Source organism: Aquarana catesbeiana, linkage group LG10 (assembly GCF_042186555.1).
Source record: "Aquarana catesbeiana isolate 2022-GZ linkage group LG10, ASM4218655v1, whole genome shotgun sequence".
Classification (NCBI taxonomy): domain Eukaryota; kingdom Metazoa; phylum Chordata; class Amphibia; order Anura; family Ranidae; genus Aquarana; species Aquarana catesbeiana.
In genome coordinates this window covers 139,638,214-139,651,045 of record NC_133333.1, presented here as the reverse complement: position 1 = coordinate 139,651,045, position 12,832 = coordinate 139,638,214, and the positions used below count along the sequence as shown (strand labels likewise).

The 12,832-nt window shown below is 41.9% G+C and overlaps 1 protein-coding gene across 2 annotated transcripts in view; it reads right to left on the bottom strand.

Annotated features, from left to right (window-relative positions):
* Positions 1–237: 237 nt before the first annotated feature.
* Positions 238–12,832, bottom strand: part of LOC141110926 (uncharacterized) — a 65,205-nt gene continuing 52,610 nt past the window's right edge. For both annotated transcript variants that reach the window (XM_073602726.1, XM_073602727.1), the window contains one exon: positions 238–4,809. In XM_073602726.1, the coding sequence (XP_073458827.1) occupies positions 2,969–4,809 (1,841 nt within the window). In that variant the 3' untranslated portion in view covers positions 238–2,968. The remainder of the gene's footprint in view (positions 4,810–12,832) is intronic.

Genomic DNA, 12,832 nt, shown 5'->3' with positions numbered 1-12,832 from the left:
AGGGAGAAAAAGATGATCACTGATTGATCGTCAAGTTATAATCAGTACTTCTGGATTTTGCATTATCTTGGATCAAGAATTGACCTTCCCTATTCTATAGTTTTACCGAGTACCTGGCCTTGAGTTCTGGTAGAAGTCTTTGTTTTCAAAAATCAGAAGACCCAAATAAATTCAACAGCATAATTTTGCAAATCTGTCTCATAAAAGTGCACCACAAACACACACACAATTCCACACTTAAAACAGCATGAGTTATTTTATTAATGTAGCAAATTACGTTTGGCAGTTATTCCAGCAAAACATTTTACTTTTTCAATGAAATGCTATTTTTATGGTAAAGTTTTTAACTGTATTGTGTATAAACTGTATGCTACTACACTATAGTAGTCCTTCTTCAATACTATAATTATGTCAAATTTTAGAAAGAAGAGAAAAAGAAGCAATGAAATGCTCTAATTGCTGATGATGTTTTCTACCTGAGAACCCCTTCCTTGTCATTTCCTGTACAAATAGTAATAGTTACCGGTAATCCAGTTGCTAAATAGTACCTCTTAGCTAGCAACCTGCGAGGCCAGGGTGTGATGCCATAAGGCGAGTAATTAAACTCAGAGCCTCTCCATCCAGCCTGCCATGGGAGATGGGATGATTATTTCCCATTAAAGCAACGGGGTCTGAGGAGACAAGGAGAAGGACATGTGTAGGCAAAGAGGACCAAGGTTTATGCGTCTGTACAAGAAAAGTACGCTCCTGAAATATTGCATACAGGTCAAAACCACATAGGTATGATCCCTGAGTTAATCGTTAATGTCCCAACATATGAATGAGCTTCTCAGCAGAATTCACTCCATGTTGAAAGAATACGCACTCTTTCACAACTTAAAGTGGAGTTCCACCCCCCAAAAAAAAAAAATTAGTAAAGTGCTTAAAAAAAATAAAAAAACATTTGGAGAAAATTTTTTTTTACTCACCTCTAAATGCCTGTTGCTAGGGGGTCCCTCGTAGTCTGCCTCCTTCGGTGCCTGGGCTCCTGATGGCACTTCACTCGGCGCAGGAAGGGAGATCGCCTCTCCACCCTCCCTCTTGTCAATCATCTGGGACCGGTTACCAGGAGACAGTGACGGCGCGCAGTGCGGCTCACGCATGCGTAGTGGGTGCCCAGCTGTGAAGCCACAGCCGGGAGCCCAGTTAAAATGCCGGTGCCGCCAAGCAGAGGGCGGTGGACGAGCGGGGCTTCGATCCCCCGCATCGCTGGACCCTGGAACAGGTAAGTGTCCGATTAAAAGTCAGTAGCTGCAGTATTTGTAACTGCTGACTTTTAATTTTTTTTTTTTTTTTTTAATGGGAACCCCACATTAACTATTCATTTTACCTATCAGCTGCAATGGTTGACTTGTTTTTCTGATGACTAGGAGTTTCAGACACAAGGCCTTCAAGGGATAGATAAGCAGCTCATCTCTCTCATATCCATCTACTTCCCCTAATAATCCTTAGGAGCAGTCAATGTCATAAGAGAGCAAATGAAATACATTGCTGCCAGGCTGCAGGCCTTGTTTGAAACTGCCTATTAGCAAAACAGGTTCCCTTTGCAGCTGATATACAGAAGATGATGAATAAAGCAAAAATACTGAAAGTGCACCTATCCTTTAAAACAGAACACAATACCAAACAACAATATCATACTGTATCATCATGAAAGATAACATTTTTTTTTTTTTTAAGTAAGTAATAAAGAAAATAGTTCTGTCCACAGCCAGAGGGCTGTAAATATTCAAAACTTGATAAATGCCAGTACTATGGTAGGTCATCTGAAACCAGGAAACAGCACAGTGAAAAATTGAGGGTAAATATAATGTAATAAGAAACAATCTTACAAAAAAAGACAGAGAGCAATACTTTATCCAATCATCAGTGTAATGTACAAAATTGGGAAAACTGGGCGTGAGGCTTAACGTGGTTGTAAACCTCTGAAATGAAGAAATGAACACAGCATATCCCGATATAGTGTGTACTGGCCTTAATCCAAAGCACCAAGTGTATTTCCTGTCTCCTCTCTCTTCCTCTGCTATCGCATGAGTCACTTGTGACAGGCTATGCTGGTACCACAGAACCCCAGGAACAGCTCCACCCCTCCTCCAGCACACAAATGTTGATTGACATCCTCTGCTGTGCATGTTTCCCTATGGGACTGTGTGGAGGGGTGTGTGTCCTTTCCATCCACTCATGTCTCAGATTACACTCAACTCTCTTCTCTGTGCTGTGCAGTGTGTGACATGGGGTCCCAGCCCCCTGCCTCTTAAGCTCAGAGATGCTGTGTAAAATGTGTGCTTTGGGAGGCTGTAGAGGAAAGAGGGCTACAGATAAACAGGTACAATTTATGTGGGAGGATTTGTGTAATCTCTGTGTATAACCTGAGGTTTGTCATTTCAGTGAGTATATGTAACGGTTTACAACCACTTTAAAGTAGAAATGAAGGCAACATTTTTTTTTTCATTTTGGGTAGTGTATAGGGGGGTGCGCGTTATAACCCCTGTCAGATTTTTTACTACCTGTGTCCCATTGGGGAGATTTTTGTTCACTTCTTTTCCAATATCCAAAACAGGAAGTGAGGGAAAATCCCTCTAAAGTGAGAGAATTCTTAGTTGTCCCCAGAGCTAGTGTCCCCATTGGAAGGTTCCTCTTTTCCTTTTCAGGGGACAACCCAAAATTTGGGATTTTACTTTCAGAGAAAATGGTAAACAGGGCAAATTGAGAGGGTGAATCTCCCTAAAGGTGACACAGACAGCAATAAATACCTGACAGGTGCTTTAATCCCTCTCCGCTCTATCCAAAACAAAACAAAAAATGCATACTTTAACTAAGTCCATATTTGCTGACTTATTTTAATTAAATTTTACACCCTTCTTACATTTTTCAAAACCACCTAAATTCAGAAAATTTTGAGTTTATTTGGATAGACACTGTTGGGAAATCATAATATGCAGCAAGATTGATCACTATCTGTCTGCCATGATTTAGTGCTTTCATCCGAACTATTGTCTGAACTGTCCTGCTGGTTAGTTGGTGTAATCGGATGTCCAGAAAGAACGGAAGGAACGCTAGGATCCCAATGTGAAACATGCTGGTTTGATTTTGAAGTAAATGTTTTTTCCTGCTCTGGTGCTGTACCAGCAGTGCCATTATAGTACTTGTGTATTCTAGGTGAGGATCTGCTCTGCTCAATCGATGAACTTGTATGCGGATCAGGGACGTTTGGTTGTGTTTGGAAAGGTTCAGTTACTGTTTGCTCACATGTGTAACCACAGCCAGTATTAGCTTTCTGTTGAGCTGATGAAGGTGGCGTTTTTGCTCCAACAACCCCATCACTGGTTTGTAAATGTTCTTTTTTTTGCGTTTTTAAACTTTGTCCATTGACAGCATTAAAATCAACATCTTTGTGTAGTGTGTCTGATATAGGAGCTCCTTTGGTGTCTACAGAAGGGTTCATTGGCACTTGTTGAATTTGCGATACCGAAGAAAATGCTTGTCTACCATTGCTAGCTGTCTGTATCCCTGTAAGGTTCTTTTCTGTGGGTTCATGCTGAGTTCCAGCTTTAATTTTGGTTTTTGAAATAGGAACCTTTTCTGGGGACTGTGATTTAGGAGACCCAGTCAGCCCACTTTTATTATTCAGATTTGACAATTCCTGCTTTGATGGCAATGGTGTAGACCTTCTCTGTTCAAATTCACAAACGCTTTTGGAACTGGATGTTTCCTGTTGTCCTTTAGAAGGCATAGATACCATTTGCACACTGGAAGAGCTAGGCGGTATGCCTTGTGCCTGCAAAGATGTAAAACGTGTTTGTGCTTGTGTCACCTGTTGTCTTTTTGGGTCCAAAAATGAAGGATCAAAAATGCTATTATTGTTATGAGTTGGGCCTTGTTGTGACTGGGAATTGTTACTTTTCTGGTTTGGAGTTGAAAATCCAGAAGTCACGGGATGAGTGTCTGTTTGTTGTGGCACCTTTTTTGAATGTCTCCTAGCCTCTGGAGCAGCCATGTTGAAATGAGCAGGCTGATTCGGTTGTATGGGTGTAGCATGTGTATTCTTTTTTGCATCTATTCCAGAAAGCTCAAAAACTACTTGTGTTGAATCTGTGATAATGTTAGGAGGAGGACCAACCAAGCCCCTTTCCATGGAATTTTTTTCTTTATCTACTTTTGTTTCTTCCATCAAAAAAGAGAAGCCTGTCTCTTCCAATACAAAAGAAAAGCCTGGTTGTTGTATGGGATGAGCTAGATCTGAAGTCTGAGGCTCTTGTCTATCATCAATTTTGCAGTGGGTTTTAGATGGATCCTGGTGTGCTTTTAACAAGCTTTGTGCACTGTTGTCCTTCCCCTGAGGCTGGGATGTTGCAGTAGAATTCGGTTTGAGGCAAAGATCATTGTTTGGGATATTTTCAGGGAGTTGATCAGACACCTTGGCCCTCTGTTTGAGCTCTTTTAAAATATTCAACCTCTGAGGTAATAAAGGCCATTGGGCATCTCTGCTGTTTTCTGCATCTCCAGCAGGATGAAGATTAGCTGGATGTGAAATGGTTGTTGTGTCCCATTTATTGTTAACAATTTCAGTAGTGTGACAAAGGGTCTGTTTATGACTAATATCTCCCGAACTAGACATTGGAACGTGTCCCCCGGTCAACTCTGTATGACTATACTTAGAAGAGGAAGGCTGTTGCCTGGATAGGAGCACTGGTACACTGTATTTTTTATGCTCTGTATTGTTCTTTATCAACAAAAGACTTGAAACAGCAGCTCCTTGTGGTGTGGAGTCTGGAAAAAATAAATAATTTCAATGATTATGTTTTTTAAGAAGCAATCAGGGATGTACAGTAATTTACTACCACAACACTATGCAAATATGCCCATTTGTGCATAAAGCTGGCCATACAAGGAGCACATTTTGGCTGGTTTCTGATGAACCCGATATTCTGTGCCCTGTTGACTCCCTCCTGCTCTACATCTTTTGCTTAAAAGTTTGTAGGAGACAGAACAAACCGCACCTGAATCCATCAAATGCAGGCACTGTTCCAATGCTACCAGCTGTCAAGGCAGCTGATAAGGCAGTACTGCTGGCCCTTCTGTATTGGGTCCGAGCCCTATTAGTTCAAAAGGGGGGCCTGAGCACCTGAGAAGCAGGAGGGCCAGCGGTGCTGCCTTATTGCTGACTCTTGTGGATCCCCCCACAGTGCTGCTGGCTTCCACTCCTCTTTCTCCCTCTGGCTGCGCTGCAGGAGGATCAGTTCTAGGATCTGTGCCCCTTTCCAGGTAGGCTCTACGGGGCTCCATGATTTCTAACAGCAGCCCTGTGTCAGAGTACGGTGGCCGCTTTGGAAGATTCATCCATCCACATTGTTTAGGGTGGATGGAGGAATCTGTTAACATTTTTGTTCAGCCTACAGGCTGAATGAAAAAAATGTATGTGTGTATTCTCAGCTTAACTAGTTAAAGCAGAGGTTCACACAAAAATGGAACCTCCGCTTTTCGGAACCCTCCCCCCCTCCGGTGTCACATTTGGCACCTTTCAGGGGGGTGCAGATACCTGTATATTACAGGTATTTGCACCCACTTCTGGGCATAGATAGCCGCAGAATCTGCGGGTATCTACGCCCCCCCCCCAGGTGTCTGCTGGGAAACACACGGGTCCCAGAGACAGCAGGGACCATCCGGATTGGCAGTGCGACTCGCGCATGCGCAGTAGGGAACCAGGAAGTGAAGCCACAAGGCTTCACTTCCCGATTCCCTTACCGAAGATGGCGGCGGCAGCACCCGAGAGCTGAGTGACAGATCGGCTTTGGGTGCCGACATCGCGGGCGTCCTGGACAGGTAAGTGTCCTTATTTTAAAAGTCAGTAGCTGCAGTATTTGTACCTGCTGACTTTAAAAAAAAAAAAATATGTCAGCGGCACTCCACTTTAAGGACCGAGCCTGTTTTTCATACTTGGTGTTTACAAATTAAAATCATTTTTTTTTGCTAGAAAATTACTTAGAACCCCAAACATTATGTATTTTTTTTTCAGACACCCTAGAGAATAAAATGGCAGTTGTCAATACACTTTTTTGAATTAAAAAATAAGACAACAGTAAAGTTAGCCCATTTTTTTTATATTGTGAAAGATAATGTTACGCCGAGTAAATTGATACCCAACATATCACGATTCAAAATTGCACCCGCTTGTGGAATGGCGACAAACTTTGATCCTAAAAAATCTCCATAGGTGACGTTTAAAAATTTCTACAGGTTATCAGTTTTGAGTTACAGAGGAGTTCTAGTGGTAGAATTATTGCTCTCGCTCTAACGATACCTCACATGTGTGGTTTGAAAACCGTTTTCATATGCGGCATGACTTACGCATGCATGACTTATGTCGCTTCTGCGTGCAAGCTCGGCAGGACCGGGCGCTTTACTTTTTTTTTTTCTTATTTAATTTACTTTTTATTTTAAAAAATTATAATTTTGAATGTTTACATTCCTTGTAATAGGAATAAAAGTGACCCCAATTGTTTTTACAAGTATATCTAATAGTGTATGTATGTTTCCTTTGACATAATTATGATAAGTGGTTTAAGCGGTAGTAAAGTCTGCTATATAATTTTATTTTTAGGGCCCCCCCAGGTGGCATAATGTGCTAGTATGAACAGCATATTAGTAAATTATGACAGACTTACCTGCCAAACAAGCCCTCCAGCGCTTCCATCTTTGCCCAGTCTTCCTTACGGCTTCAATGCCTTTGGCCGTTTGATAGGCTGGGCCGCGATGATTTAACTCCCACGCAAGCGCATGGGAGTCACATCGCCTTGGCACAGATCAGGGTCATACATGTTCCCTGAGCTGCACATGGTATGGCACGGCTCATTGTACTTGATGGCTGACAGGCAAAAGGATGCATTTTTCGCAGAGGAGACCAATAGAGTCTCTTCTGTCATAAATACCCTGCTTATCAGCAAATTTTTGAAAAAAAAGACGTGTACTTCCACTTTAAATGTTAGTTTCAGTCTTTGTCTGCATACAAGGTAGATTTGATATTATTGAATTAGTTCAACTTTTTCTCAGTTTGAGATATGTTTATAAGTAAATAGAGTGGATTAAACTAATAATATATCCTAGAAAAATAATTTAAAAGGACAGTTACAAACATCCTATCTATGCAGGTAAGGGATGTTTGTAGATTTAAACAAATTGTGCAACTCTGGCTAAAGATGAAAGATGCCCTTGCTATAGGTGTAGGCCATTTACATACCTTATGAAGCTTGACTGGAATACTCCCAGGGACGTTGCTAAGTACTCCCAGGACATTGCTAAGTGGGGCTTAGTCATCAGTGCTCAACCCCACCATCTCAGGAGTGATGGATGAAGTGTTTTTTGTAAACCAATTAAATACTTGAACCTAAATGCCTTAAAGCAGAAGTGTAATCTACTTAAATTTTTTAATTAAAATGACAGCTACCGAAATATATAAATTGCAACACTATGGTAATAGTTACTATTATGAAATACAAAATATTCTGCTCCGAGAAGATGACGGATGATGAAATAGGGACGGGACAGGGACGCTGAAATCACCATGCTCATCAGATCATACCTGCAGCTTGAATCCTCGTCCAGGGACAAATGGTACCATAATCAAGCTGTACTTCCCTAGTGTCGGGTTGAAACTTTGTAAATGTGAGTGTTCTTAAATAATTTTATTAAAAAGCTTGTGCATTTTATGGATTCACGCTATGAGAGCCTTCCTTCCTTTTACTTGACCTACATGACTGATTGGGACCTGGATGTAAGGACCCACTGAGAGAGGATCCTACTGGAAGCCAGCATCTTGCAGTCTACTAGTCTAAAGGGATCAGTAATAAGCACAGTAGCTGGTTTTACAAGACCAGCCATTAACTCTGGTGAGTTCATTTAGGTTGATCGGTGAAGAATCTCACTGGGTGTCATCTATATTGTTTGGAATATAGCACTCTCGTACAAGATTGATCACTTTGAGGCACATGCGCGGTGTGCAAGATGACGGACACGTGAGAGCAGAGCTCCGGTCCTTGTCTCCTTGTCCGCAGCTCCTGCACTGCTACTATATCATCCTAAGCCTCAGGAGCAACCCCACCGACAGCCAGGCATCCTGTGGGAAAGACTGACTTCCAAAAAGGTATATACTGCGGATTTATCCCGCCGTCAAAGATCCGGCCCAGTCACCTCATGGAACGCTTCCTTACTCCAGGATCTGACTCACAACATAGCCAAAGAGGTGGGTAAAATTGCACACAAGCTCAGAGGGTTGATAGATCTACTTGGGGAACGCACTGATGCTTTAGAAAACAAATTTTATGAACTAATTTAGTATGTACATGTTTTAGAGGAAGACAATGCTGCCATGAAACACACGGTTTCACAACTCCAACTACAACAAGAGGATTTGGAGAATAGGGAACGCCGTCAAAACTTAAGGATTCGTGGAGTCCCTGAGTCTGTTAGTGACAAAGAGCTGCGTTCATACCTCCTGGGCCTATTTGTCACCCTGGCAACCCACATCCCAGACATCGATTGGTACCTTGACAGAGCCCACAGATCCCTGGCTCCCAAGCCTCCCCCCTGGCTCTAACCCCAGAAACATTATTGTCCACTTTCACTACTATGAAAGCAAGGAAGCTCTCTCTTTCGCAATCCGCAAGAAATCTTGCATAAACTTTAAACACGCTAAGATTCATATTTTCATCGACCTCTCCCCCATCACATTGGCTAAAAGTTGCAGTCTTCGTCCTGTCACCACTCATCTACAGAAGCATCAAGTACCCCATCGATGGGGTTTCCCCTTTCGTCTGTCTGCCTCTAATGATGGTGTCCAGTTCTCGTTGAGAGACCTCTTTGAAAGTGATTCCTCCGTCTGCAATTTGGGACTCCCACCCATCCCAGAGGATGAACTCCAACCTCCTGTCCCGAACCCCAAACCACTCACGACACCAGCCAAGATCTGGACCCCAGTTCATCTGAGATCGCAGAGGGCCTCTTCAACCCCTCAATGAGCTAACCCTTCCACATTCCCAACATGAGAACGTACCACCTCCAGCGTTTTTTTTTTTCACTACCATAGACAGACAACGATTAGTTTGTCTATGCCACTGACTCCACTACGGGAGTCAAATTCCTCTACTTAGAGGTTCTTCTTTCCAGCTGTTTTGAAGTATTTACAGTTCCTGAAATTTTTGAAGTTTTTACTATACCTTTACTTATGCTGGTTGCCTCCCACTGAACTTTGTTACCTACTATCTCAGAGGAGAAGGGACCCCACCGTCAGATCTTGCAGGCAGCCATGCCCCTCACCAACGTCCTAGGTTCTCGCCTTGAATCCCTGAAGAATTTTTTCTCTTCAGGCCTCTCAAAAAAATGTTTTTATATGATTTTTTTCAATTTTTTTCTTGGTTTAGTCTACCTGATTTTCCAGGTCTTTTTTTTACCTTCTTTTGGTTTTCAGTGCTTTTTTTTTTAGCACCATTTCAACATATACTCTTTAATGTCTTTGTAAAATAAGCAAGGATGCCATGCTTAGGAGTGAGATGAACTGCTGCCACCCTAAAACAAACTTCACAAAGTGAAATCTACAATAAAAAGGTACATAGAGAGGGAAATGGCACTGTTCCATGCAACAGCAATTGTGGGTAAAGGTAAAACTCACACATATGGTAGATCAGGTGTAATGGAATACGATACAAGGGAGAATTATCCCAAACGTAGGTGAGAAGCTAGGTAAACCAAGTGTGGCAAGCCTTGTATGGGCTAGTGTAATAAATCCAGCAAAAAACACAGTAAATAAAATAATGTGATGTAAAAAATAGTATGTAACTGATAATAGGGTGTGAGTACCCAGTTTCTGTGCAAACAACATAATCAAATGCAGAGAACAAATCAAAAATCTAATAGATGTGCATCAGACGACGTCTTATGACGAAACGCATAAGGCGGGACTCTTGGTATGTACTACGTCACTTCTGGCACTTCCTGTTTCTCTCGGTGCGGTCTATGGAATTCACGCTGTTCAGACCCGGAGAGTATCCTGTTTTACCCTGCATATCTGTTGGAGCATTGTAGCTCCCCACCCTGTTTTACCAGGCTATTGCCTTTATATATTTTTTATGAATAAAATATTTCTTTTTAATGGTGGTACGCTATGAGGGTCTGTTTTTTCTGTTAAATTACATGTGGATACCCAAACATCCCCAGCTTGCAGAGGAGAAAGAAGAAATAGCATTAGTGTTTTTACTAATAGCTTGCATATACCCCGTGTTACGCTACTCACCCCAGGAGGGACTAGGAGGGACCAGGACTCTATGCGGAGACCCGATCAGCTGTACCAGGTTGTGGAGGAGGATACACCCCGGGATTGGTCCAGTAGGGATAGGAGTATATCCCATTCATACGCCTTTCACCCCTGCAGTTATAAGGCGCTCTGGTGAGTGCAATTACGAGAGGGGAGCACAGAAAGTCTTTTTTATTTTTGGCACTGGAATTTCGAACAGGCTGTCACCATTTATATTTTTGAGTTTGCACCAGTCACTTTGGGATTTTTTATCTTTATAGTTATTTTTATCTTTTTCTGGCATACGGACATTAATTTGTGCTCCTTGCACATCTATTGGACTTTTGATTATGATACTTTGTTTTTTTGCATATGTTGTTTGCACATTAATTGGGTTATACTTTAGTATCAGTTATACATCACACCATTATATATTTTTGGCACATCTATTGGATTTTTGATTTGTTCTCTGCATTTGATTATGTTGTTTGCACAGTTACTGGGTACTCATACCCTATTATCAGTTACAGACCATTTTTTATATCACATTATTTTATGTACTGTATTTTTTGCTGGATTTATTACACTAGCCCATACACGGCTTGCCACACTTGGTTTACCCAGCTTCTCAACTACATTTGGGATAATGCTTTAATGTCTTTGTGTTTATTGCACCACCGATCAAAATCTGTTTGTTCACAGTCTGCAGCCCATTAGCTATATGCCTATTTGATGTATTATAGCTATTAAGATCTATTTTTGCAATGTGAAGGGCCTGAATTCCATCCAGAAAAGGTGGCAAGTTTTAATGGAATTTAGGTCCTCTAGAACGGAGGTGATTATGATTCAGGACACCCATTTCGGACATGGTGGCTCCTTTAAGTTTGCCTCCAAACATTTCCCTTCTGCCTTTATGGCTTCCGATCCCTCTGGGAAAGCTGGAGTTGCAATTCTCATTAAACGTGCCAGCCTAATACATGTCCTTTCTTCCTATCTGGATCCCCAATGGTCGATTTGTTCTCCTGAGTTGTAGTCACCAAAATACCCTGGCTAATATCTATGCTCTGAATGTGGGACAGATTGGTTTCCTTACAAAGGTGTTTGAGAAGCTGCAGTCCTTTTCACAGCCTTTTATGATAATGGGAGGAGACTATAATGTGTGCATGTCCCCGACCAAGGATAGATGTGCTCTATTTCAAGACACCCCACGGATCCAAACTCAGAAATGGTCTGCCTCCTTCCGTAAATCGACTAGATCTCACAACCTTTATGAAACCCTACTCAGAAAGGAATACACATTCTATTCTCCCCCTCATAAGCTATATTCTAGGCTAGACCATTTCTTTGTAACTGCCCCTCTACTATCCTATGCAGTCTCATCAAAGATAAATCCTATCCCTTGGTCGGACCATGCACCCATTGATTTAGATATTGTTTTGTCAGCCACAATGCCCAAAACCTGTCATTGGCGTCTTAATGAATCCTTAAAACGAAACCCCAAGATTCAACCCCAACTACAACAAAAACTGTCTGAATTTTTTCAATTGAATGAAGGTTCGGTTTCGGAGATTTCCACCCTGTGGGAAGCCCATAAGGCTTTTTTCAGAGGTAAGTGCAAATCTGTGGGTTCTCGTTTAAAACAGGACTCCACTAAACTGAAAGCTGAACTCATCTCCCAGCTGAGATCCGCAGAGATGCACCTACTTGAATCCCCCACTATGGAACAATTGAGAGTTGTTATCACGATCTGCAACTGCATTAAACAAGTAAAACAGGCGCGATGCAACAATACCTCTATAAAGTGTTCCTTAATAGTCCAGAGGGGCAAAGATAGATATATATATATATATATGAAAATATATATATATATATATATATATATATATATATATATATATATATATATATATATATATATATATATATATATATATATATATATAGACGAGTCTGGCAGGGCTGCCACCGAGAGGACCAGAAGCAAGGTTCAAAAAAATCTGAGAAGAAACAAGAAAAGGGGCGCCTCTGAATATCGCATTATAAAAAACAATATCCACTCACATGAAAGACTGCACATCTGCGTTCAAGCATGTCTCTGGATTGGAAGAGAGGAGAGGGACTGCAGGTCTCAGCAAGTCCACATGCGGCTGGCAGTACATCAAATCCAATGAGAATGGTGTGAGGTGGTGGGGCACAGCGGTTTCTCCTTAAACCTCATCCAAGTAGCACACCGAGCAGAGATGAGGTCACTGCTGAGATAGTCTTGGCCAGGTGTGGGTTCCGGGAGTGGGGGAAGTGGGACGCCCGGTCCTGTCACAGGCTGTGCCGTGATGTGTGTTAGGCTCGTCTGGCATCTAAGGTATGGAGATGACATGGCCGCTCGAGGGGAGCCAGAACGAGGCTTAGGAAGCACAGCAGAGCGTGATTAATCCTTCAAAAACTGATGCTCTAAACATTGACATCCCACCGGACCAACTCAGTTGTCTTCAATACAACTTCAAATACCGT